This window comes from Suillus fuscotomentosus, assembly GCF_016647785.1.
Source record: "Suillus fuscotomentosus strain FC203 chromosome Unknown F5891scaffold_111, whole genome shotgun sequence".
Classification (NCBI taxonomy): Eukaryota; Fungi; Basidiomycota; class Agaricomycetes; order Boletales; family Suillaceae; genus Suillus; species Suillus fuscotomentosus.
This window is the reverse complement of record NW_024539623.1, coordinates 66,896-89,440: the sequence shown is the minus strand read 5'-3', so window position 1 is coordinate 89,440 and position 22,545 is coordinate 66,896. Positions and strand designations below refer to the sequence as shown.

At 47.5% G+C, this 22,545-nt stretch overlaps 7 protein-coding genes across 7 annotated transcripts; 3 read left to right on the top strand and 4 right to left on the bottom strand.

The window, feature by feature from the left end:
- Nucleotides 1–237: 237 nt before the first annotated feature.
- F5891DRAFT_1282254 (uncharacterized protein) lies at nt 238–1,859 on the bottom strand (the record flags this gene model as incomplete). Its single annotated transcript, XM_041370524.1, has 2 exons — nt 238–1,588; nt 1,650–1,859. Coding segments are annotated over 2 exons (1,560 nt in total), but the record flags the coding sequence as incomplete, so codon positions are not given.
- Nucleotides 1,860–3,918: 2,059 nt separating this feature from the next.
- On the top strand, nt 3,919–5,472 carry F5891DRAFT_69616 (periplasmic binding protein-like II). Its single transcript, XM_041372836.1, has 10 exons — nt 3,919–4,059; nt 4,116–4,196; nt 4,252–4,306; nt 4,367–4,456; nt 4,529–4,615; nt 4,675–4,745; nt 4,803–4,915; nt 4,983–5,177; nt 5,236–5,309; nt 5,364–5,472. The coding sequence occupies exons 1-10, from the start codon at nt 4,038–4,040 to the stop codon at nt 5,452–5,454; spliced, it is 879 nt and encodes a 292-aa protein (XP_041218576.1). The 5' UTR covers nt 3,919–4,037; the 3' UTR covers nt 5,455–5,472.
- Nucleotides 5,473–5,961: 489 nt separating this feature from the next.
- Nucleotides 5,962–8,035, bottom strand: F5891DRAFT_963609 (uncharacterized protein; the record flags this gene model as incomplete). Its single annotated transcript, XM_041376021.1, has 2 exons — nt 5,962–7,427; nt 7,492–8,035. 2 exons carry the CDS (start codon nt 8,033–8,035, stop codon nt 5,962–5,964), a joined length of 2,010 nt encoding a protein of 669 aa, XP_041218575.1.
- Nucleotides 8,036–8,262: 227 nt separating this feature from the next.
- F5891DRAFT_1068111 (transcription factor iws1) lies at nt 8,263–9,753 on the top strand. The gene is made up of 5 exons (XM_041363178.1): nt 8,263–8,354; nt 8,410–8,473; nt 8,535–8,759; nt 8,806–9,046; nt 9,098–9,753. Exons 1-5 carry the CDS (start codon nt 8,322–8,324, stop codon nt 9,663–9,665), a joined length of 1,131 nt encoding a protein of 376 aa, XP_041218574.1. The 5' UTR covers nt 8,263–8,321; the 3' UTR covers nt 9,666–9,753.
- A 1,097-nt stretch (nt 9,754–10,850) lies between these two features.
- Nucleotides 10,851–12,926, bottom strand: F5891DRAFT_1068109 (uncharacterized protein). Its single transcript, XM_041363177.1, has 4 exons — nt 12,816–12,926; nt 12,072–12,761; nt 11,256–12,026; nt 10,851–11,205 (listed from the first exon to the last, which is right to left on the bottom strand). Exons 1-4 carry the CDS (start codon nt 12,915–12,917, stop codon nt 11,059–11,061), a joined length of 1,710 nt encoding a protein of 569 aa, XP_041218573.1. The 5' UTR covers nt 12,918–12,926; the 3' UTR covers nt 10,851–11,058.
- Nucleotides 12,927–13,172: 246 nt separating this feature from the next.
- Nucleotides 13,173–14,662, bottom strand: F5891DRAFT_1068106 (Yip1-domain-containing protein). Its single transcript, XM_041363176.1, has 10 exons — nt 14,584–14,662; nt 14,313–14,529; nt 14,217–14,262; nt 14,088–14,167; nt 13,970–14,033; nt 13,830–13,916; nt 13,754–13,770; nt 13,561–13,697; nt 13,436–13,505; nt 13,173–13,380 (listed from the first exon to the last, which is right to left on the bottom strand). Exons 1-10 carry the CDS (start codon nt 14,621–14,623, stop codon nt 13,338–13,340), a joined length of 801 nt encoding a protein of 266 aa, XP_041218572.1. The 5' UTR covers nt 14,624–14,662; the 3' UTR covers nt 13,173–13,337.
- Nucleotides 14,663–14,689: 27 nt separating this feature from the next.
- Nucleotides 14,690–16,816, top strand: F5891DRAFT_69434 (P-loop containing nucleoside triphosphate hydrolase protein). Its single transcript, XM_041372829.1, has 6 exons — nt 14,690–14,819; nt 14,867–15,484; nt 15,542–15,828; nt 15,884–16,099; nt 16,155–16,332; nt 16,380–16,816. Exons 1-6 carry the CDS (start codon nt 14,817–14,819, stop codon nt 16,425–16,427), a joined length of 1,350 nt encoding a protein of 449 aa, XP_041218571.1. The 5' UTR covers nt 14,690–14,816; the 3' UTR covers nt 16,428–16,816.
- The last annotated feature ends 5,729 nt before the right edge of the window (nt 16,817–22,545 follow it).

Genomic DNA, 22,545 nt, shown 5'->3' with positions numbered 1-22,545 from the left:
ATGCAATGCGGCAACAGCACCAACAGATCAGAACCCTAGATGTTATGTTGGGCAAGAACCGGCCCGTGGACACTTTAAAGTCACTAGTGCACTTCTTCCATGTTTCATCCGATTTCAACACGCTCTGGCATGGATTCGGCCACCCGCCTTCGACATACTTAGTAGTACTACGCGGCCGCTCCACACCATGTATCACTGCGCTTTTCCAGGCTCAGCAGCAAATTTAAAAAATCCTACATTCAGAGAATGAGCGTTGGGAGACGCCTTCTATAGTGCATTCAAGCCCCGAACCTGCCCTTAGTTCTTGCCGTGCTACTTCCAGTGCTGCTTCCATAAGAATTTCGATACCGAAGTCCCCAGTGTTGCGATACCAGTAGAAATGCGATAGAGTCGGAAATACTTCAGCTAGGAAATATGGTACGCCCGAGACTTCCGACATCTCGGAGTACCCAAGGTGCAGATTGCAAAGGGCGGTTTGCGTGGGCCAAAACTCGTTGGTCCCGTCCGGTGCTCGAGGAATTATCGTCGCCTGTGTAGCATCGCACGTCAGATGCAAAAATTGCAGCCATCTACACCTTGACGCCAGTGACATCACGGCGGTAAAGGTGACGTTACAACCGGCACGTCTCCTTGAGGCGGTGAACTTCAAATCCTGAATAAGCGGCCAGGCAACTGCGACATCATTGATGAACCTATCGTCAAGGTTGTAGTCTCCAATGCCCAGGAATACAACAGATACCAGTTCGTTGAACTTGAACAAGGGTCGGAAGATTTGAGAGGGGAGTGGGACGGCGGGTTCATCAACATTCACAATTGATGAATCGACCAGGTAGAGTTGTTTCAAGGATCTGAAATTTTGGCATAACGTGGACAATGATTCTATCAAGGCGGAGATTTCGGTCGGGCGAGCAGGCTTGTAGTAACAGATATCGATTAATTGTAGTTGTCGGGTGGTGACTTGACGAAGGAAGTGCGTGCACTGTGGCAAGGAATCGCCAAAGAGACGTAGGATTTCGAGACTAGGTAATTCAAAGGGTATATCACCCGCATCACAGGAGGTTCCGCGCAAAGAAATGTTGAGGGTCTGAAGACGCTGTGCTTGCTGGATATTGTTGATTGTCTGCTTCGTCAGGCATGTATCGATTGCGTAAATGGCCAGCTGCGTTAACTTTGGCAGCTTTCCGAGGCTCGGAGGGACTGTAAAAGTTTTGGCACCATCGTCCGCCAATATCATCATTTGGCGCAAACCGTACGCTTCTGCGGGAAGAGCGGCAAGCAATTGCTCTACTTCATGCGTCGGCAAGCCAGCTACGTCAAACGCGAGCGCTTCCAATCTAGGCGAAAGGAACTGCCGAAGTAGCAACACTTTTGAACTACACTCCAGAAACCCAAATGCGGCCTCGAAATCCAATTCGAAAAGGTTCGGGAAGAGTCTGACAGGAGGGAACCGCTCGAAAAGTCTCTGTAAGACACGGCCACTGGGTTGTAGCTCCAGGGGCTCGCAGTCATCAGTAAGAAGTCGACGCACTCTCGATGCATTTATTCTAAGGCGCTCCCACTCAATGGGAGTTGGTTCTCTAGAAAGATTCTGCAGATAAGAGGACGGTGAGCATTGTCCTGTCAAGACTCAAATGACACACTTGACTTACGATAGTATGATCCTCCGTGACCTCCCAGGCGTCTTCCGGTAGACACATAATGAGGGGTGCCAGACTATGTTGTTCAGACCAGAGGATGTTGAGGGCGGGACCTGCCAGCCTGGAACATGTCATCGCCACATTCACCAAGTCCGTCGGGGAGGATTTGACGTGTTGTAACACGGCATGGATGATATCGTCAAATTCAAAAAAGCGATGCATGATCAAAAGTTGTTGTTGGTGCTCAAGCACACTACCTCCTATATAACTAAGCTTACAGGAATCTACAGACCCACAGGTCTTCTGGTGTTTTTTTTTGGGCGGGTGTATCCACTTGTGGAGGTCATGGCATCATTGATCGGCTGCTCTCTTGTAGACACAAGAGCGTCATTGTTCCGCTAGCACTACAGCTGTAGTCTACCACTGTCGCTAAAACAGCATCTTTTTGCTGCATGCACCGCACTTACAGTGCGGTGTTCCCTGCAGAATATCCGGAGCAAAATAAATGTTATCTACGTCAAAAAATGCAAGCCTTACCATGTATATGGAGTAATTTTAGGACGAGAGCGCGGACAGCATATTCTGAGCTTTGCCCCCCCCTCTCAGCACCGGCGCCTGTTGGTTGTCCTCGAGGTGCCAGCCAAAGAGGTCCGAGCAGAGATTCAACGTACTGACAAATGATCAACGTTCAGACCGTCGGAATGGCCTACTGAACATGGCTTGTAATGAGACTTCAGTCAGAATCGATTGTGAGCTGATGATCATAACAAGAGCGCAAAAGAGATAACTGGGACGCCTATTGTTAAGGAATGGGCCTCAAAACATAGTTCGTTTAGCTTGAGTTTCTTCACTAGCTCATGGGTGACTCGGAAGCACCCTGAATTTAACAAGTAATAACGGTTCAACCAAGTGTCGCTGTTTGCCGATTCGGAGGACAAAGCATTTCTCACGGGTGATATGTCTACTTACCACTACTATGTCGAGTATTTCACCGAGGACTTGTTCATGCGAAAAGCCTCCAGTTCACGCGAACCCTTGGACTGATTGATATTCGCATGCGTAAGCTCAATCACTCCTCCCGATATTTACGCCCGCACTTCCGAGTTGTCATCCAAACAGCAAATTTGTATTGGCCTATTAATCGGTATCGATAACACCATGGACAAGTCTCGATATTAGTACCTCTGTGCAGCTCGCAAAGTGTCCAACGTCAAAAAATCAGCCCGACTCTTGCTACCAAAGTACACTCCTGCGAGCAAACCGTGACGTCTGGCAGCGCACAGTTCAGAATGACACGTCTAACTCTAGGCTCGTCACCCCTGTTGTGAATCAAGGAGGCTTGAGCGCCTCAACTTCGATACCCCTCTTTCTCCGATCTTGACTGGCTCCCAGCTGAAGATAAGACGGTGCGGGGATCCCTAATGCGTGAAACTCATCCCCCCAACATGATGCAGATAAAGCATTCGGCTCGGCGGCAAGCAGTCTGCGGACTTAGGCGGTGCGTCGCGCCATAGGAGGGCCATTGATAATAATACATGATCCATGTGCCACCAGTACATATGCAGTGCGTATTGTTGATCCGATTCTTCCTCGTTGTAATGCAGCTAACCATCGATAGCTACATTCTGGGCGGGCCATTCCCGTCAAATGTTAAACTAGCCTATGCAGACCTATGATTAACTTTGTTCACTTCACGAAGAGGTAATGTACTTGCCCATGATAGTTTCTGGCATTGATAATAACATACTGTTCAGAGTGAACGTTCCTCCTTCGATCGCACTGGACAAGAATAAAAGTATTTTATGTCATTACGCTATTCGTGCCCTTTCTGCTATTCACGGGACATCTATATCGTGCGTTGAACTAATGTGTCTTGCTCCATTGAGATCGTCGATGATGATCAATATTTGCCCATGTATGTGCACAGTAAAGACATGTATATGCACATCCTTTCCGAGACTAACCTTCCCTCTCACAGCTCTCGGCGTGATATCAGTCGCTTACTCTGAATGTATCTCTCCTCCCCCACTACATACGTGCGTCCCTGATCCAATTCGTGCAGTAAGTCCTACACTTGTCCTCACTTAGTATATGTACCACCATTTCACTTCCTGATTTTGCACCGGCTCGTCCATCCACAGCAAAAAGCACAACACTACTGATTAAATCTCCCTGTCAGGTCACATGCAGATATGTGATGATGTCGAAGTGGGCAGTGACTGATTCCTGTGCATCTGTTTCTGTCTGCACTTTGTGGAAGATGAATTTCGATAAGTTACGGCATAATGCCTGCGCATGTGACAGGGGCCAATATTCAAAATTGGAAGTCCGACCGTTCCGAAGTCTTTACGAGACGTCGGAACTGACTTTCTCAGCGTCTCTTGTGCTCTCAGGCTTATCATGGTTCTAAGGATTGGATATGGTACTCGTCTGCTCAAATCGCTTGAAGAAAATGACATCTGACACCTGATTTACTAGTCCGAGAACACTTCTGTTCTCCCCTTTTGCAATTCGAAGCCGAAGACAAGGGCTCGACGTTTACTCTTGTCGAGTGCCCCAGTACGCCCCTCAATTCACTCATTCCCTACGGTATTGGAGCAAACATCCAACACAGGTGGCACGGGCCAGCTGATCTCCCGACTCACGAAGGATGAAATTGATATCGCAATGTACGCCTCGCTCGATCTTTAAAGTAATATTTCTGATCTTGTCATCCAATACCGAAACAGAGCTCTCACAGATCCCTTGATCGCAGGGATCGCAAAGGGATCGGAGGCGTATAAGCTTGTAGGGAGTTACGTCACGTCGCCTCTCCGCTGGTGCGCCCGGGTCCATTTCTCACATACACCGATTGATTTGTAAATGGATGTATAATCGTTTCATTATCACAGGGCGGTCATAACGGGGCACAAACCCTCAGCATACAATAAAATCTCCGACCTCCAAGGCAGCACGATCGGTATTTCAAGAAATGGCAGGTGAGCCTCGCACCCAAAATCACATGCCTCCATCACGATCATGTTTCGGGATGACGTAGCGGGAGTCAGACAATGGCGTACGTCATGGCGTTACAGCAGCGCTGGCCCACGAGTGAGCTCAAGTTCCAAGGTGCGTGTCTGATTGTCTCCCTCCTTCGGCATGTCTAACACAAAAGCTGATGCACAGTCAATAACGACATCCACGGCCTCATTAATTCCGTGAATGACGGGACGACGAGCGCTTTCATGTGGGAATGGTTCACCACGAAACCATTTTCCGACGCGGGGGAGTGTCGCTTCGTAAGCTATATGAGACTAGTGGTATTACATGACTATACTGACCAATCCCATTTTAATTCGGATCCAGATCGGTCAAGTCCCAACGCCATGGCCCTCCTGGCTCATCGCGGCGCACCCGACACGAGCAGAACCAGCTGCCGTACGCACGTTCCTCAATAATCTCTCGCGCCACGTCCGTGCATTTGCGTCTGCAGAGGCCCGAGCAGGACCGAGCGTCAAGTTTGTGATGGACACCTTTAGCTATCCTGAAACAGACGTCAAGGTGATATCTTATCTTTGGCCTGATGGAAGGGGTGTTGACAGTGCGTTTATTTGTGAAGGAGTGGCTCGATGCTGTGGAGTACCCTGAAGACTGCTCAACGATACCGTGGAACGTCATCAGTGACACGTTGAGGTAAGTGCCATTTTCCTGTGTCCCAGTTTGTTCCTCGTGCTAAACCGCGTTTAGTGTGCTGCAACAAGCTGGCGTAGTGGCCCCGCCTGAAGGAGCCGTCAAGCGGGATCATTTCGTGAACCTGGACATCGTGACACTCGTTTGACACGTGAAACTTCATTACTTCTATTGTTATTGATCATCACCCGTGATACGTACTTATCGTGTCTGTCGAGAAGAAAGCCGTAATTGCATGATGAAGTCCCAATTGTAGACGGGCGGTAATGAACGGACCGGGCCCTTGATTGAAGAACGTTCCACCATGCCAGCATCGAAATTGAGAGCGTGTAGATAAGCAGCAGTGAATGTGACAGCTGATCATGACAGTTACATATACCCTACACATAGTCGATAAATATCCAACCGATGAGCGCCGTGAAAAAGTCAGTATGTAGAAACAGAGCCAATCCTAATGCAGCGTCCGACGTAGTAATGGTGCAAATGGCAAATGCAGTAAAAGTAAAACTGTTCTCTACACAGCAATAAAAGTCCTCAAGATTGTAACATACGAATGTCCACTGATGAGTCCGGAGGTTGTAACGGTCGTACAAGTCTAGAACAATAGAATCAGCACTCTTATCCATCCAACCAATCAAAAAATATACAAGAACACTCACTTTAGCCATATTCGCCCGCTGCCGCTCTTTTCCCTCACAAACTCCCACACAAAAACCTCACCTGCTTCCCCTGATAGACAGTCTACGAGCGTGTGTCGCCCCTCACGCGTGCCTTCGGTCTCGAGGACCCATTCACCCCGCCACCCTTCGCCAATTCCATCGTCGACGTCAATGAAACCCATGCCGACGCGTGCACGCGCGACCCACATATACTTCTTCGCAGCGGCCCATCCTCCGCGGGACTGCGGCGAACGGACGCGTTCTGTTGTTTGTACTAGGTTGAGCTCAGGGACGCCACCGCCACCTGGAGGTGCGAATGCAAATAGAGGGTGAACATGGGAAGGCGCGATGTGTGAATAGTATAGTGGTGATGGAAGGCTGAGGGGGTCATCAAGGGGCGGGGGCATAGGAGGGGTGAACGGAACAAGTGCGTAACCGTTGTAAAGCAGCCATGATTTGCGTAGCGCGCTATCGGATTCTTGCGATAATGATGTCTCGTCCGATTCGGGAGCCACAGGGAGGAAGCCGAAGTTGCAGACGATATCCCCGGTTGAGAGGTGTTCCCAGAGGCCGTTGTCGATCAGCTGTTGTTCGCATAATGAGATTGTTTCAGGGACGAGGCCTGTACAAGGTACGAATACGCGCAGCACCGGCGCCCGAGTTCGTGAAATTGCCGTGTAAAGCTCATGTGGGGAGCCAGTGGAGAGGCCAGAAGAGTCTCGTGCCGCTCTGCGAGATATTGGTGGGGATGGACTACCACTAGCCGAAGATGAGATACTGGACATCCCACTAGATCCTGTGCGTCGGTGGGTACGCATTACAGACTTGCTGATGTCATCCTCTGACATAAAATTCCGATTATTCGCGTAAGTGCCTAGTGGCGCAGGCGTTTGAAGTGGCGTGCCAGCGATGGTGCGCCGCCATCTGGCATCATAGTATTTGAGAGATCGGGGCTCCGAGAGTGGAGGGGGCGGAGGGTTTTTTCCACCGAATATGGAAAGTTTCCTCTGCTTCGGTTGATTGATTGACGGGTTGAAGTCAGCCGCAGTCCTGGGTTTTGGAGGGTCTCGACTCCTTGGCATGGGATTATGCGATGACTGGATGGACCGCCTCCGATCCGACTCAGTACCTGATGAATAAGCGCTCGGCAGGGCCTTTGCAGATGCATCAGATACGAATGACAGAGGGGCAGGAAATGTGAGTTCGCGGAGGCCATGAGGCAGTGTGGGGGGAACTGAGGAAAGTCGTGGGGATTGAAAATAGGAGTCATCATCAATGGGTAGGGGAAGAGAAGAACTGTGGACGAGGCATTGAAGAAGTAGTACGAAACGTGAGTGCGTGAGACAGAGAAGGGCAAGTTTATGGGTTAATTTCGCGATAGTTGCGTCATAATCTCGGCTGGGCGGTAGACTCCTGAGTGCGTGAACAGGGTATTGATGGGGGGGAACGCGTTGCGAGATAACTAAAATTAACAAGTGCGCAGTAACGTTAACGTCAGGATATAAACCGAACAAAAGAAAACCTACGCAAGAGGTCAAGGTCTTGAAGGGAAATGTCCAAGTCTTGGCACTTGGAGAGGTCACGATGCCTGAGGGCGTAGCCGTAGCCTGGGACGAAATGGGATAGTACGACATCTCTAAAATCGCGAGTATTCCAGAGATGCCTCATATCGGCACACGTTGATAATAGGACGTAAAAATCAGCCCATTGCATGAATTGTAATAAGCGTGCAAGAATATGTGGTTGCTTGAGGGAATGGACGGCCGCACGATGCATTCTCTTCCAGGCAAATGTTTTAGCCAAGGATGAAGCACGCTGCGGTGGACGGTCGTGAACGAGGCTCGGCCTTCTAGCCGAGCGCAGTGAGTCGTTTGGGTATGTAGGTCTTTCCCTGGGAGTAGGGAAAGGTATATGGTATGATTTCTGAGACAATTCACGGGGTATTGAAGGAAGAGGTCTGTCTCTGACGTTGAGTATTGGTGGGTCCATGGAAACGGGATCACTTGAAGTGCTAGATCTTGAAGAATCAGAGTTAGTGAGCGATGGAGTGCGCTCAACATATGGATCCATGGCAAGGAAGGGAAGGAGCATAGGTCATTGATATTTTTTTTGGTTCAGTGGTAGGGGGGATCGACAGTTGCTAAATTTCCTAGTGACTCTGATTCATGGTCACTTTAAGTTGGAAGGGGTACGAACAAATTAGGCGTGGTCCCTCCCTGTCATATTATGTAATCCTGGGTACCAATAAATTAGGCGTGATGAAGTTCCTCCTTGTCATAATATTTATTATGTAATCCGGTAGCTCCACTTTACTCTTGTTTACTCCACTCACTGGTTACGCTCATCATTGTCTCTAATGCCACCAGCAGCAGCAGCAGCAGCAACAACAGCAGTAGGCTTTTATTTCAAACAAATCGTATGTCAGCGCTGCTAACTAAAATCAGGAAGGCGAAAATCTTGAGCGCGACATCTTTGGCGACGGCTCTGAACTATCTTCAGAGGAAGATGGCACGTTCTTTTTATCCATTCTCACTTTATCTCCAACTCACCGCCTTTCATTCTCTCACAGATGCCCCGCAACAGCGTCAGAGACAGCAGCAACGCCGTCCCGTTGAACCAGATGCATTCGGCTCATCTGGAGAATCCAGCGATGCTTACGTGCAGGAGCGTAATGTCAAATCCAAACGGCGTGTCAAACGTCGCGAGGACGATGAACCTCGCAGGGTGCAGAAGAAACGCAAGAGAAAACAACCGCTCACCGAGGAAGACCTTAACGAACTTCCTCCTGAGAAAGGTTCGTCTTAGAATTGAATTGCCGGCCCTGACCAACCGTTCTCTAGCAAACAAACTCCGGCTAGACATGCAGTTCGATGCCATACTTAAGCCCAAAAAGGCAAATCGACAGAAGAAACCAAAAAAAGATGACGAAGAGATTTTGGATCGGTTCGCAGACGAGGAAGTATCACGTCTCAGGGAGGCCATGCTTGGTGCCGCAGCTGATGACGAACAAGCTAACCGCGATAAGCTCCCCGCAACCAACAAATTGAAACTCCTTCCTCAAGTAATGGAGGTCCTTCGCAAGTGCGCAGCTATCCTTTTTTGTTTCACCCGAGCGCTAATAATATCCCCCAGACAATCACTCTCACAGTCTATAATGGACAACAATCTTTTGGAAGGTGTCCGTCGCTGGCTGGAGCCGCTCCCAGACCGCTCTCTACCGGCCCTTAATATCCAGCGTGACTTTTTCCCCATTTTGAAACGCATGGAATTTATCGACAGTGCCGTGCTCAAAGAATCCGGTCTGGGACGGGTTGTGTTGTTTTACACCAAATGCAAACGCGTCACGTCTGATGTACAGCGCATCGCTAACGAACTCGTATCCACCTGGTCACGCCCCATTATCAAGCGCAGCGCCTCATACCGTGATCGTGTCGTTCCCATGGCAGAGGAGGATGGTACAGAGCGCACAAACGAACGTCTCAACGCTATTTTAGCACGTGCAAAGGAGGGAGAAAAGAACCGCATCCGGAAGAACGCTGTTATGATCCCGCAAAAAGAGATTGGCACGTACACGGTTGCGCCGAGAACCAGTGCGAGCGTGATGAAGGGTAACCCGAGTGTGGACACTGATACGGTGCGGAGGAAAGTCAACGCTGAGCGGTTGAGGACCCTTTCTAGGAAGATGGCCACTCGCGCATGAACACTGCATGTTGGCGGTCTTGATTCGAGTATTTTTGTATTCTAAACTTTGAATATATATAGTATCTGATTTGATCTGCAAGTGTAAACCATGGACTAAGCACGTAATACGTGCCACTACCTACCGCTGGCACGAGTGCGGACGTACCGAAGACCAAAGAAGGTTACTGAGATTGCTGGCTGGAAAGGTGACCTCACGGCAGACACACCGTGCCTCAAGTTTCACGCGTTAGTCACGGGAGGAAGAATGAGCGCTGGAGGCCAAGACCACTAGCCGAGAGCTTATGGTCTATTACGATCCCTGTATGTAATGACAGCCGTTTGAACTTTTGCAGAAAGGCCAGTCCCAAAAAAATACTTCTAGGGGAACTTGATGGTATCTGATCGGACATAGCGACGTTGTCTTGTTTTAATTTTGGACTCGGCCTAGTATTTTGCGAAAGGCTGTAACTGTGACGCATCCGTGCTGGATCTATTTCCGAACAACTTGAACATGGGCAACTCACATCAGCCAAAAACACAAACTGTCTGCAGTAATTTCAAACTGATTGTCATAGCTTGATGACACGAGACAACACGAGGCTGGCGGCCAGGGGTATAATTGGCTGTGTTCCTCGTAATAATCGGCGCCGAAGCCGAAACATCAGTTCTAGTCCATGTATGGATAGACCTGAATATTAACAGCGTCAGGTCACGACTGCAGTGTGACCACATCATATCGCAGCCAAGAACACCTGCCATGTTATAGTGACCCTGTCCTGTTCCAAAGGCACGTTTGAAACCAATCGCAGCACATCGAAAAGAGCGCATGGAAGACGATTGCAGCATGAGTATGATATATCTCTATCCGAAGCCACGACACGACACGGACAGCTGACCGGGCGTGCAGACGAGAAGGCCTGGTGAGTTTAGGTCGTGAATATTTTCAGATCGAACAATGTCTCGCTTGTCGAAGTCTCACATGAGCACGTAGAAGCAACCGTCAATGGCAAAAGTCCTCTGGCATGAGGAGGATTAGGATGCGACATAAGCTATGTGGGAAGCGGCATGAATCCAACAGCCGTCACCGTGGTTTTAGAAGTAAACTGCCTGGGCACAGGAAAATTGACAGCAGAAAGAAAAGGCGAACTAGCCATCTTCCCGAAGCTTGGGAAATCAATCGAAAAGTCGAGTGACTGCCTGCAGGCCTGACTCAAGTTGATGACAAATCATCTAGAAGCCAGAATAATTTTTTCTTGCATGAAGCTCTCAACCAATGGCCAGCGTAGCCGTATGTACAGGCCTGCCAGGAATGACTTGAGTATGGTACCAACTACTATCACTGTATTCACGATTACGAACACCTCACCCATGTACTAGAAGTCGGGTACAGGCATCATGACTCGTGATGATTATCAAGAGTGAGAGATAATACCAACGGTCATCGATGCCCAAAAATTCGTGATGAGTTTGATATAGTCTCTGAGCCAACAGCTTAAAGCCTTTGTTTCTGGTACAGCGTAAGGAGAAACGACCTGAATATCAACTGCGTCAGGTCGAACCTAAGTGGAATTGCGTCAAACGTTGTATGTTGCAACCAAGACCGTCTTACCCATGTTAAAGTAAACCTATCATGTTCCAAGAATAACCCCTCAAAGTCACGCGTCGGAAAAGATGTATGACAGACGGTAGTAGTGTAAAAATGGTTCGAGCTAAAGTCACTCTTATAAAACGTATGAGCTAGAAAAGGAGGCTTGCGGATCAGATGGTCTGGTGAGTTAGAGTCGGATATGCTTCTGGAACGGGCAACGACTCTTTGATTGAAGTCCCATATGTGCACGTAGAAGCGACCGTCGGTAGATAGCGCTTCCAGTCTATGTCCAGGAGTGGGGGTCCGATATCGAGGAAGAGCATAGGCCATTCTGCTACCGAAAACACTGATTCGGTGGCTTGGGTCATGCGGAAAGCAGCACGTATGCTGTGGTCCCCAGTCCAACCAGGGTATCGTGATAAGGCCCTCTGGATGCAGGGCGTTCTTTGAGAAAATGGCCATATCGATGACCAAAACAACGGGCAATACAGGAAGGAGCATCTCCAAGACCATAATTTGGGACTCAAGAAAGGATACGTAGCTGGGCATAAGGTCTGGGCGAACTGCTGTGCCTTGGACCAACGGAGTGGTGTGAACGACACACGATGGATGACGCAGAGAGCCGTATGTTGGAAAACAGTAAACAATTCGGCACTGAGGCGGCCCGCCAAATTCTTGTAACGTATACAAGTTTATAGAAACTTGCAAGTCGATGACAACAAATGTTTGTCGGTCTATGAGATGGAAATTGTTCTGGTGGGGCCAATTTCGAGCTTGGTGGCCTACAGGATACTGCTGCTGCTAAGAGTGGTAAAAAACTTCAATAATAGAACTTACACACTCTGCCCGTCCTCTCCTCCAATCTACCACTTGTATGAACATCAGCTCCGCCCCTCCATCGTCTGCGTATATACAATAGGGGACAACTACACGATCCCCGCATATTGCAGGTTCTTTCATAAACATGACATCATGAATGCCACGTTCATTAAAAGAATGGCTGCAGTCCAAGGAAGTGCACGCTGAATCCGGATGCGGAGCCTGCGCTGAAAGCATACGAATCTCAAGCCAAAAAACGTGGTGAGCTTGCACGACATCGAGCACATCGATGGAGTCAACTGAGGAGATTGTGACCAAAAGATCCTGCAGAGGGTCGACAACGACTGTCGCCAACTCGTGCTGCGGCATGGGGGACAAGATGTGGTTGGACCATGTCTGAGTGGTATTTGTGTTGCATTCCTGAATTAAGAGATCGCTCTTTCTGGACATCCACCAGAGCCCGCACTTCAAGGATTGTGTCTCTTTCGTAGCAGCATGCACAGCAAGCACTGCTTCTTGGAAAACAGTGTTCACATGGAAATCAGACCGCGACATGAGTGCCGATTTCTTCAAACGATTGTTCTTTCTGAAAAAGTCGATTGAGTCCTGGCCAGGGGTAATAGTCTCGGTAAAGCCCTGAGAAAAAAGCTCGAGCTTGTGTTGAATTTGTACAGAATTCTGAGCCGCATCCCTGATGGTTTTGCAGGTCTGGTATCAACAGAAGTGAGCCTAGAACCTTGCAATCATGGGAAAATAACAGACTGCAATTGCACGACGACAAAGGTCCCTTGGAGTAAGGAAAAGTAAAATGTAACATATCAGCTCTGCAGGAAGCGACAAGAACCCAACATTCGCCATTGTCATGGTTTTAAAAGACATACTTTAGGAGGCCCAAAATTATGACAAATTTGTGCTCATTACGCCATAATCTTATTTAATCATGATTTCGATCAGATAATAATTCGTCAAACATGCAGTGGCCTGCAGTGGCCCACTGTAGGGTCCAATTGTGATCTCGGTCTTATCGTTTGTGAGACGGAACAGGTAGCCTTACATGTCTTGCGAGTCGAGAGTAATATTTTCTCCTTTCTGGTATGTGCGTCGGATGAGTCAATTTGGGAAGAGTGTCGAGTAGACGATACACCACGTCATCGTCCCTTGCAAAGTTAGTGTGTATTTGCTTCTGTTACATTGGGGAGCATGCTACGTAGCAAGTAAAATGTCACTGAGCTAAGAAATGTGCAAGCATGCTACCACAAAAGTAGCTCTTTGAAACAAAAGTTATCATTGGATAAGTATCATCCACGCCAGGACAAAGTAAAAAAGTCTAACAGGAAAATACCATTATTCTCGTAGCTCGATAGACTTCAGACATAACTCACAGGAGTGGGTATACAGCGAGCAAGATGCGCTGTGGTTCAATTTTTGTACCGTCCAAGAAGTTCACGGATGCTGGAGACAGAATTCAGAGTCAGTGATTATATGAATTAAGGTGGGTCGAGCATACCCCATATGCACCAAGCCCAGGCAGCCACGGCCACGGGCGCACGCACCCAGATGACACGCACGAAGCATGAGATAAGTGCAGCAATATCCAATGGCGCTATACAGTAGCCAAGTGCACAGAGCCCTTGAAAGAAGGACCTAGTTATTGGAGCGTAAGGACCATAGACGGAAATGAGATAAGGAAGTTTGGTTACACTCTGCCACCAAGAAGCTAGGACCATTTGGAAGGCAAAATTAGCATTATGGCATAAGGGGTGATGAATGTCCCACCTTAGCCTGGACGGTCACGACAAGGGAGCCAACGGACACGATCACGATCACTGAAGTGAATACCCCTAATGATTGGTTCGATGGTGCCTGGGTGTGGACAGTATATAGCCGCTTGTACGTACAATAAATAAAAGACGTACATTCACGCTCAACATGATGCCTAGGCATAGACAAAGTAATAACGGGCCCCAAAGATCCCAGTCTCTGCAAAGACGATATCAACAAACGAGCTCGACTGGATTGTCAGGCGCCACAAACCTGAGGACTTCGCGTCCACCGGACTTACGAGGGTAGAGCACATGTACCAACTTTGAGTATACCGAAAGCAGGTCGCGTGCCTGGGCCTGGGGTCAGCTCGTACGACGGAGTAAGGGTGGTCACACTGACGATTGTGGTGGTGACAGGCTCATCGAGAGTATCCGCTCCAGAATACCTAAAAATGTTTGCACAGGATTCGATACAAATATGATATGCGAGACTTACCGAGTCTCGACTCGAATGCCGCCGACAGTTTGTTTGTTGGAACTGCTAGACAAGCTATTGGAACCAATGTTGCCAGACACGTTCTGATTTGAAGTAGGAGCTGCAGAGGGTTTTGCTAGCTGCTCTGTTTCCCTTGATTTTCCCTTATCTACGGCTGGCGATGGTGCTGAGAACCCGGGGATGTCTTGCTCGTCTAGGTCGTCATCGTCATCGTCGTCTGTATGACTTGTTGTTCAAATGACTACAAACGTCGTACAAACATAAAACTCACCTGCTTCTATGAATCGCGAATTCAAGGGAGGATGGCTCATGGTTAGTTTATGTTGCAACTAAAAGTATGGGCACTGGGCATTCACAGTGAGCTGCAGTGATGCAGCGTCACTTGCCACGCGTTGGGACAACATCCATATATGGAATTATTTTTCCGCGCCCGTTTCAGATGGACTGACGCGTCGAGTAGTCCTTCTAACGTACACCTTGCAGCACCATTGAACTTCAGCAAACATGGTTTGTAGCCAGCTACAGTCCTTCATTTTTATCTGACTGTCTTACAGGGAAACGCTCCATCTGGCATGCCGCCTAGTCAACCTCAGGGACAGGATAATAAGGATAATAAGGACAAAAAAGCCGAGCCGCCAAAGAAGAAATGGGAACCGCCTCTGCCGACTCGTGTTGGCAAGAAGAAAAGACGAGGACCAGCCACTGCCTCAAAGCTACCCCCTGTCTTTCCTGCTACACGGTGTAGGCTTCGTCTACTCAAGATGGACCGCATTAAAGACTACCTACTCCTGGAAGAGGAATTCATTCACAACCAAGAGCGCATGAAGCCCGAATCATCTCGTGAGGAGAAGAATCAGGATGAAAGGTCTAAAGTGGACGATATTAGAGGGACGCCGATGATGGTGGGCACGCTAGAGGAGATCGTCGATGATGACCATGCTATCATCAGTACTGCAAGTGGCCCGGAGTCATACGTTTCGATAATGAGCTTCGTCGACAAGGATAGGATTGAGCCTGGGTGCTCAGTCCTACTAAACCACAAGAATCAGGCGGTAGTCGGCGTGCTGGAGGATGATACCGATCCTCTAGTCAGTGTCATGAAATTAGACAAGGCTCCCACAGAAAGCTACGCTGATATTGGTGGTCTCGAGAACCAAATCCAAGAAATCAAGGTAGGATTCCTCCTTTATATCGGAGCTATCTTGTAACCTTTCCTCTCCTTAACCCAGGAATCTGTCGAACTCCCGCTAACACATCCGGAGCTATATGAGGAGATGGGAATCAAGCCGCCGAAGGGTGTCATCCTTTACGGGGTCCCCGGAACAGGAAAGACCCTCCTTGCCAAGGCAGTCGCAAATCAAACGTCCGCAACATTCTTGCGCGTGGTCGGTTCCGAGCTTATTCAGAAGTATCTTGGTGACGGTCCCAAGCTTGTTCGTGAACTCTTCCGTGTAGCCGAAGAACATGCCCCAAGTATCGTCTTTATCGACGAAATCGACGCCATAGGTACCAAACGGTAAGCGAGGCGTTTTACTTTTCACTTACGAATATTGACGCTACTATCTTTGGAGGTATGATTCAACATCAGGTGGCGAACGTGAAATTCAAAGAACAATGTTGGAACTACTCAACCAGCTTGATGGCTTTGATACTCGTGGCGACGTCAAGGTTATCATGGCCACGAATAAGATTGAGACGCTAGATCCCGCACTTATCCGACCAGGTCGTATAGACCGAAAGATTGAATTCCCACTGCCTGATGTAAAGACCAAGCGGCATATCTTCCGGTAGGCCTCTCCTCTTCCCTTACCGATTTTACATCGACTGAATAATCCATTACAGATTACATACGTCACGGATGAGCCTGAACGATGATGTTGATCTGGAGGAGTTCATCATGGCCAAGGATGATCTTTCTGGTGCTGATATCAAGGCTGTTTGCACAGAGGCCGGTATGTTAGCTTTGCGAGAACGTCGGATGCGGGTGACGAAAGCAGACTTCACTGCTGCGAGGGAAAAGGTAAGTTGGGTGTTTGAACTACGGGTGATGTTGCTGAGTCGTTGTAGGTTTTGTACAGGAAGAACGAAGGCACTCCCGAAGGCCTGTATCTGTAGCTTGTCCTTCTCGATTATCAATATACATTTCTCTACACTATCATCTGATTGAAGTACAGCGTTTTTGCAAGGTGACTCTTTTATCTGTGAAAGCTTCTGTCCACGCCCACGTTTTGATCTCCCTATGTGGTCCCTTCTCTATTTAACTGTATCAGACATAGACGATACTGTCAATCGGGGTGAGAAGCTGGTCGAACCAGCCTTACACTGATATCTCAAAATTTGCAATTGGTAGTTTTGGAAACCTACGTTATATTCCGTTGACAATCATGCTCAATTGAAAGTGCGCTTCCTCTTTGTATTCATCGCTCATAATTATTACAGTGGCTACTAGTGACTACCAAACATATACACCGGTTCGTGCCCATGATGAGTTTGATATAATCTCTGGACATACGACAGGGGCGTGTACTTTTGTGATTGTGACATATGTACTGTAGTAAAATCAGTCAAATTATCCGAGACAGCTGCGAGCCTTATCATTCGATGCTGTTGCAGAACTCACGCACAGATATTAGATCTACATGTAATCATTCGAGATATGGAGAAACTCCACCAGGGACAGTTCCTTCGCTTGGCCGACACAGGAAGCTCAAATGCAGAGTATATGCGGGGAAAGAGACATTGGTTTGAGGATTGCAAAGACCTGATCAGCGTAGTCATGTGAAGATTTGAGAAGGATGTTCGCAGACCTTCGTGACGGAGTCAGGCACATAAGCTTGACCAGGTAGATCGTAACTCAGCGCATTGCCGTTGTCCCGCAGAGTTCGAGCAACTGATATGCCACGTCAAAACACCAGATGACATATGCAGGCACCATAATGAAACGTACAAAGTCATATTCTGTTGCCCTCCGTAGAGTACCCGATGTCTTCCCTTGCTACACACTACTGCTGGTTGTCAGATGCACGCGCTCCTGGAAGACAATTGAAGTCATGCCACTTGTTGCATCGCTGTTTTCCACAAGTTTAGCATGATATTCTCGAACATCAAGAATCAGGCGTGGTCCCAGCACGGATAATTGTATAAGTACAAATATTTGAAGAACTCCAAGATAGATAGGAGTTTCCAGAGCAGATAAAGCCTATAAAAATAATGAACCGTGCTCGCATGTAGAGATCAATGAGAGATCAACATACTGTTGAGACCATTGGAGACAAATAACCGAACAAGGGGCCAGAAACAGCAACAAAGCTAGTGTAAGCGAAACTTCAGCGGGAAAAGATAATTTCATTCGCATTGTGATCATAAACTCACCTCGCAAAGTAAACAATGTGAGATTTCATTAAGACTGTGAAACAATCTCTGATCGTCCCTCCTGCTGAATGTCGTCGCAGTTCACGGAAGTGTCTTACACTAACCCAACCTGCAAGACACATTACGAGGATCTCCCATATAGTGATGAGCATCAAATACATAGTACACAGAAGTGCACCATCTCCCTCGAGCCTAATAGTGCACTGGTATATGCCAGATAGAATGGCCTCCTCTGGTGGTAGTCAATGATCCCGATGCATTCAAGTCTTTCATTTATAAACTAAAGCTTACCTGCTGAAATATGCCTCAACATCATGCCGATTATCACCGCGCCAGAGATGTTGACAATCAGGAAGATGATAACAAGAAATATCAACATCTTTCTTGACCCCTGATACATGGCATGTAGCCGCGCGATCGTGATGACTTGCATGATGTTTCAATCAAGTCAATATCATCAAAGGTGGAGCTCACCACCAAGCATTGCAGGTACGATTACAACGATCCAGCATAGCGCGAAGTACATAATATAACCTGAATAATCCAATCAGTGGTCGGCCTCGGAGGACTGCACCCTCCAAAGACACTCACAACTATGACAGTCATCAAATTCAACTAGGAAGCGGGTCAACAACATCACTCACCCCTACATAGGAGTACAGTCAATCAGGCGGAAATATCATGCATTGGTGTAGAATACTCACTGTATCTGTTGTCGGAACATATACTGCATGCTGCCGATCAGAAGAAACAGACACAACATATGGGGAGACATACTCAGAATACTGATGCTGATCGTGAGAGATGGCTGGTTAGCACAACACCAATTGTTTGGTCTTCCATACATACACAGCATATACTATCATAATATAGCGCAGCTAGGATTTTAAATCAGCAAGACTTGCCAATCACACTTATAACGTGAACTTCTTACACCGAGATACAGAACGGTCATCAACGACCAGCGCTGTCTCTGCCACCAGTTAATTATGTCGTTTTTTTTGAAGTGAGAGTCTGCTTACCCAGACCAGTTCAACCTATAAAACTGTTAGCGAGATGGCTAATACTCCGATGGGATCAACCTACTTCTTGTGCGAATGTTAATGCTGGAAATACCATGAGAAACTCAAATCGTTGGTTCGTGAAAACTACCTTGCTCACCCGAATCGTAAACCACTCCAGTAGAAGCGACAACTATGAAATCATAGTCAAGGTCAAGATTGAAACATCACTTTCATTATCCCGGCGTTCCACAAACCTACAAAATACCTGCTAGTACGATTCGTATTGATGACATGCCAGAAAGTGGGATCATTTGAGACTAGGGTCATATTGTCCTAGGGTGATGTAAACGAGCAATGAACTTGGTAGACTTATGAAGGGGGTCGGTCGTACTAGAAATTCCACCATCCAGCACCTTTATGTCTTAACGAGCGTTACAGCAGATTTGTCCCTGCATTGACCGAAAGAATTGTCGCATGATGTCAACTAGAAAGGTGGAATGAATCCAGGGGCCCCGATCAAATACAGGTATGTGAGTTGACCGTGCATCGGTTGAGTAGTTTCATCAGTGATGTCCATCTGGCCAACCAATACGGGCCTAGATGTAATGTTACCATCGAAAAGACGTATCGTCCGTCGAGTCAATGATTATCGAGGGTATCGGTGATCTCTCCGCCTCATGCGCACCTCTCTCTCTGCCCAAGTCACCGAGCTATCATATCAAAAGGATGTGAAACGTACGATAAAGGCGGTACGACTCTGATGAAACACAATCACAGGATGTAGTAGTCTTATCGTTATGCCGTAAGCATGTATCCCCATGACAGTTCACAGTTAATCTGTTCGTGTATGCACATCATTTTTACCTTGCGCTTCTTGTAGGATAGGGATCAACTGGAGTGGACACGATATATGTGTATATGCAATAGAAGCTCCGATATCTTGTATGAGCCAGCTACAACGACACTGCGGAACTACACTGACTCACCCGGAACTAAACAGGCACCCTGAGACTCCTCATGATCCCTCTCCTTCTTGAGGGGCGAATCTGATAATACTTAGTATGCTGTGTGTGGGAAGTGGTCGGTGAAGTTGAGTTGGTGAAGTAAATGGTAGTTATCAGCGTCTTTGATGATCTGGATGTGATCTGCCAGGACTTTTTGGAAGTAGAGGTGCATGCCTAAACGGCAAGTGTAAGTGATTTAAATTGCACGATGACGAAGATAGATTATCTGAGATGCCGCAGCACTATCAGGTCACCCATGTAAGAACGTTCCACGTGCCTGGCCCAGATAGCATAATCCCGCTCGTTCCTGGGAGAAGATGAGCTAGAGAGGTGGGCTAGGAGTCCCTAGGACAGTGCACCGACAATCATATTGGACAAGGTGGTTTCCGAACTTCGGGTTTGTTCGGCAAAAGCTTTTATTACATAATCCAAACAACCCATTCTGAGGATAATAAACTTGGTCAAAATCAGGCTTGGTTGTTTATTTCGTGTCGATTTCCCTTATATTCGACGGCTGACTTTTCTGGGTCTGGCGTCATTCCGATGTGATGTGCATTTGTTGAGTGGCCTTGATAAGCTGTTATGCTCCATGGTTGTGCTGGCGAGGAGAGGAGATGACAGGCTTTTCGCACCATGGTCCATGATTGGCAGTATGTATCAAATAGATGGTGTAGTACTTGATCCCAAATATTGATGGACTAATGCACGTGTAGCACAAAAATATCAGGAATGGCATTGGAAACAAGGGACAAGATTACGAACAGTTCTTCAAGTGATTTTGTTCAATCTTTTGCGGTGTTCAAGTGTTTTGCTAGCGCGAATATTTCACCACCAACATCTACTATGAGTCCCTGGATGGATTAGCTTTTTCATGCAAAAATATCTACTTCGGCCAATCAAAGCAGGAACGACCATCCTCCCTCGATCTTGTTTGGGTGATCCAAGCACTGGATGTTGGTATAACTAGCACGAATGCCATCGTCAGGTATCCACCAAGTTCTCCTCTCACCCACACCCATTCTCCACCGATATGACCATGGTTTCAGATGATCTCACTCGGTGGCCGACCATCAATCCAAATCGCTTTCTAAACTATTTTATAGGTTCGTGGAGAGCAGGCGGATGTCGAAGCTGACTCAATCTAATCTTGGCTGCGGTTTCTCAGTTTCCGCCTTTGTTGGGGTGATGTATGATTGGGGTGAGCATGACGGTATTAAAGGACTGCCAATATCTTACAAGTGATTTCAGCACTTACATTCGGACAAGAGGTATGTCAATGGTATGATCGGTGCAGCTATCTCGCTAAGAATAGTTTTATAGGTAGAATTGGTTTGGGTGAGTAGACTCTCTGTCAGAAGAAAACACATTAAAGCACTTTTGATTATAGAGGCAACGCCGGTCCTTAATGACAGTTCTGTATCTCAGTGTATGTAGCTTGCTTGTCGCGGTTGCCATGTTGTGCTGACTAGAAAGTATCCTAGGTTGCGCTACCTTGGAATCTTATCTGCTGTGTATGTTCGGAAGACTAAATAGTCGGCGTTGTGCTAATCGTCTATCTCTCATAATCAGCCTGTCCATACTGGGTATGTCTCCTTACCACATTCACTGTCTTCGCTTCTTCTGACCAACGGCATGCAGGCGATGTTTCGACCATCTCGCTGACAGATAAAGTGAGTCCTTTGCACAAATGGCTACTATTCCTCTATAATCAACTGTGGTGCCCTGTAGGAGTGGGCGTGGTTCTTTACTGACTTTTTGGTTCACTAACCACTGCAATGCCATACTACCACAGATGTGAGTCTGTTTGGAGTGTGTGCCACCCGAGGCTGATCACTGATTGAATTCGTCAGGCTTTATTATATACGCCGTACGAAATTGGATGAGTTTTTTTGGTAATGCCAATCCTGTGGGGTGAGCGCTTGCGAGACCTTAGTGGTTCTGACTTGACTGAAGCATGCTGCCAGCCATCGTCATCACTCGGTTACATGCCATGTATCAACGATCCAGAGGAATCTTGATATTTCTCACCGTCACCTTCCTGGCTGTCAATATTTTCAACGGAGTGGTCGCTGTACTGATGATGATACATGCTTCAAGAGGTACTCCTCATTTTGGATCAAAACAAACGTGCTTGGGGCTCATTGATGAATTGCAGACGAACACATTCTTTCTGGCACTTATCAGTGCTCAATTGGCTATGCAGAAGATATCCCACTTCTGGATTCTGTGACTTGGATACTCTTCATTGTGTGGGAGTTCCTCACACTGTGTCTCGCAGTCTGGGTTGCGGTAAAACACTTCCGTGAACTGCGATTATATCCGGCAGGAGGGATTATCGAGGACTGTTTCATGGTGTTGATGAAAACTCACGTGCTTTACTTTGCGAAGTGAGCTAATGTTTTCGTTCCCTTTTTTTCGCTGAAGCATCGGACATGCCAGTTTTATTGCTGTTTCTTGCTTCCAGCTCATCATTAATTTCTCTCCAATACTCTCAACGGTGTGTCAATATTTTACTTACATCTACATGCGACCACGATTTATCATTTCTATGGGACCAGTCCTCCCTGAAAACTCAGAATTATGCTGGGTTTCTTCAGATTTTCAAGGTCGTGGAGTTATTTGTGCTGGGACCACGCCTGATCCTTGGCGTTCGAGAATATTACGCTACGCTTGTCGCCGAATCCGACGCAGCAATCGGCATGACCTCAATTGCTTTCCAGGAGCGTGTGCATATATCGACTGGCAGTTGTGTATAATGCTTGGTGAAGTTAGCGGTTGTCTAGTAGTGCTTTACAAGGAGCGGGGGAACTCACTTTTATTTATTCCCACTTTCATGACAGTATCGATTAAGTT

Coding starts and splice junctions, on each gene's coding strand:
- F5891DRAFT_1068111 (XM_041363178.1), top strand. CDS start 8,322: ATGCCACCAGCAGCAGCAGCAGCAGCAACAACA. Junction 8,760..8,805: donor CGAACTTCCTCCTGAGAAAG/GTTCGTCTTAGA, acceptor ACCGTTCTCTAG/CAAACAAACTCCGGCTAGAC. Junction 9,047..9,097: donor GTAATGGAGGTCCTTCGCAA/GTGCGCAGCTAT, acceptor AATATCCCCCAG/ACAATCACTCTCACAGTCTA.
- F5891DRAFT_1068106 (XM_041363176.1), bottom strand. CDS start 14,623: ATGAGCCATCCTCCCTTGAATTCGCGATTCATAGAAGCAG. Junction 14,168..14,216: donor AGCCTGTCACCACCACAATC/GTCAGTGTGACC, acceptor CCCCAGGCCCAG/GCACGCGACCTGCTTTCGGT. Junction 13,506..13,560: donor CTGGGCTTGGTGCATATGGG/GTATGCTCGACC, acceptor TTCTGTCTCCAG/CATCCGTGAACTTCTTGGAC.
- F5891DRAFT_1068109 (XM_041363177.1), bottom strand. CDS start 12,917: ATGACAATGGCGAATGTTGGGTTCTTGTCGCTTCCTGCAGAGCTGATA. Junction 12,762..12,815: donor TTTGTCGTCGTGCAATTGCA/GTCTGTTATTTT, acceptor TGTTGATACCAG/ACCTGCAAAACCATCAGGGA. Junction 12,027..12,071: donor GGAGAGGACGGGCAGAGTGT/GTAAGTTCTATT, acceptor TAGCAGCAGCAG/TATCCTGTAGGCCACCAAGC.
- F5891DRAFT_69616 (XM_041372836.1), top strand. CDS start 4,038: ATGGTTCTAAGGATTGGATATG. Junction 4,197..4,251: donor TACTCTTGTCGAGTGCCCCA/GTACGCCCCTCA, acceptor CATCCAACACAG/GTGGCACGGGCCAGCTGATC. Junction 4,746..4,802: donor GAGTGAGCTCAAGTTCCAAG/GTGCGTGTCTGA, acceptor GCTGATGCACAG/TCAATAACGACATCCACGGC.
- F5891DRAFT_69434 (XM_041372829.1), top strand. Junction 15,829..15,883: donor GACGCCATAGGTACCAAACG/GTAAGCGAGGCG, acceptor CTATCTTTGGAG/GTATGATTCAACATCAGGTG. Junction 16,333..16,379: donor TCACTGCTGCGAGGGAAAAG/GTAAGTTGGGTG, acceptor GAGTCGTTGTAG/GTTTTGTACAGGAAGAACGA.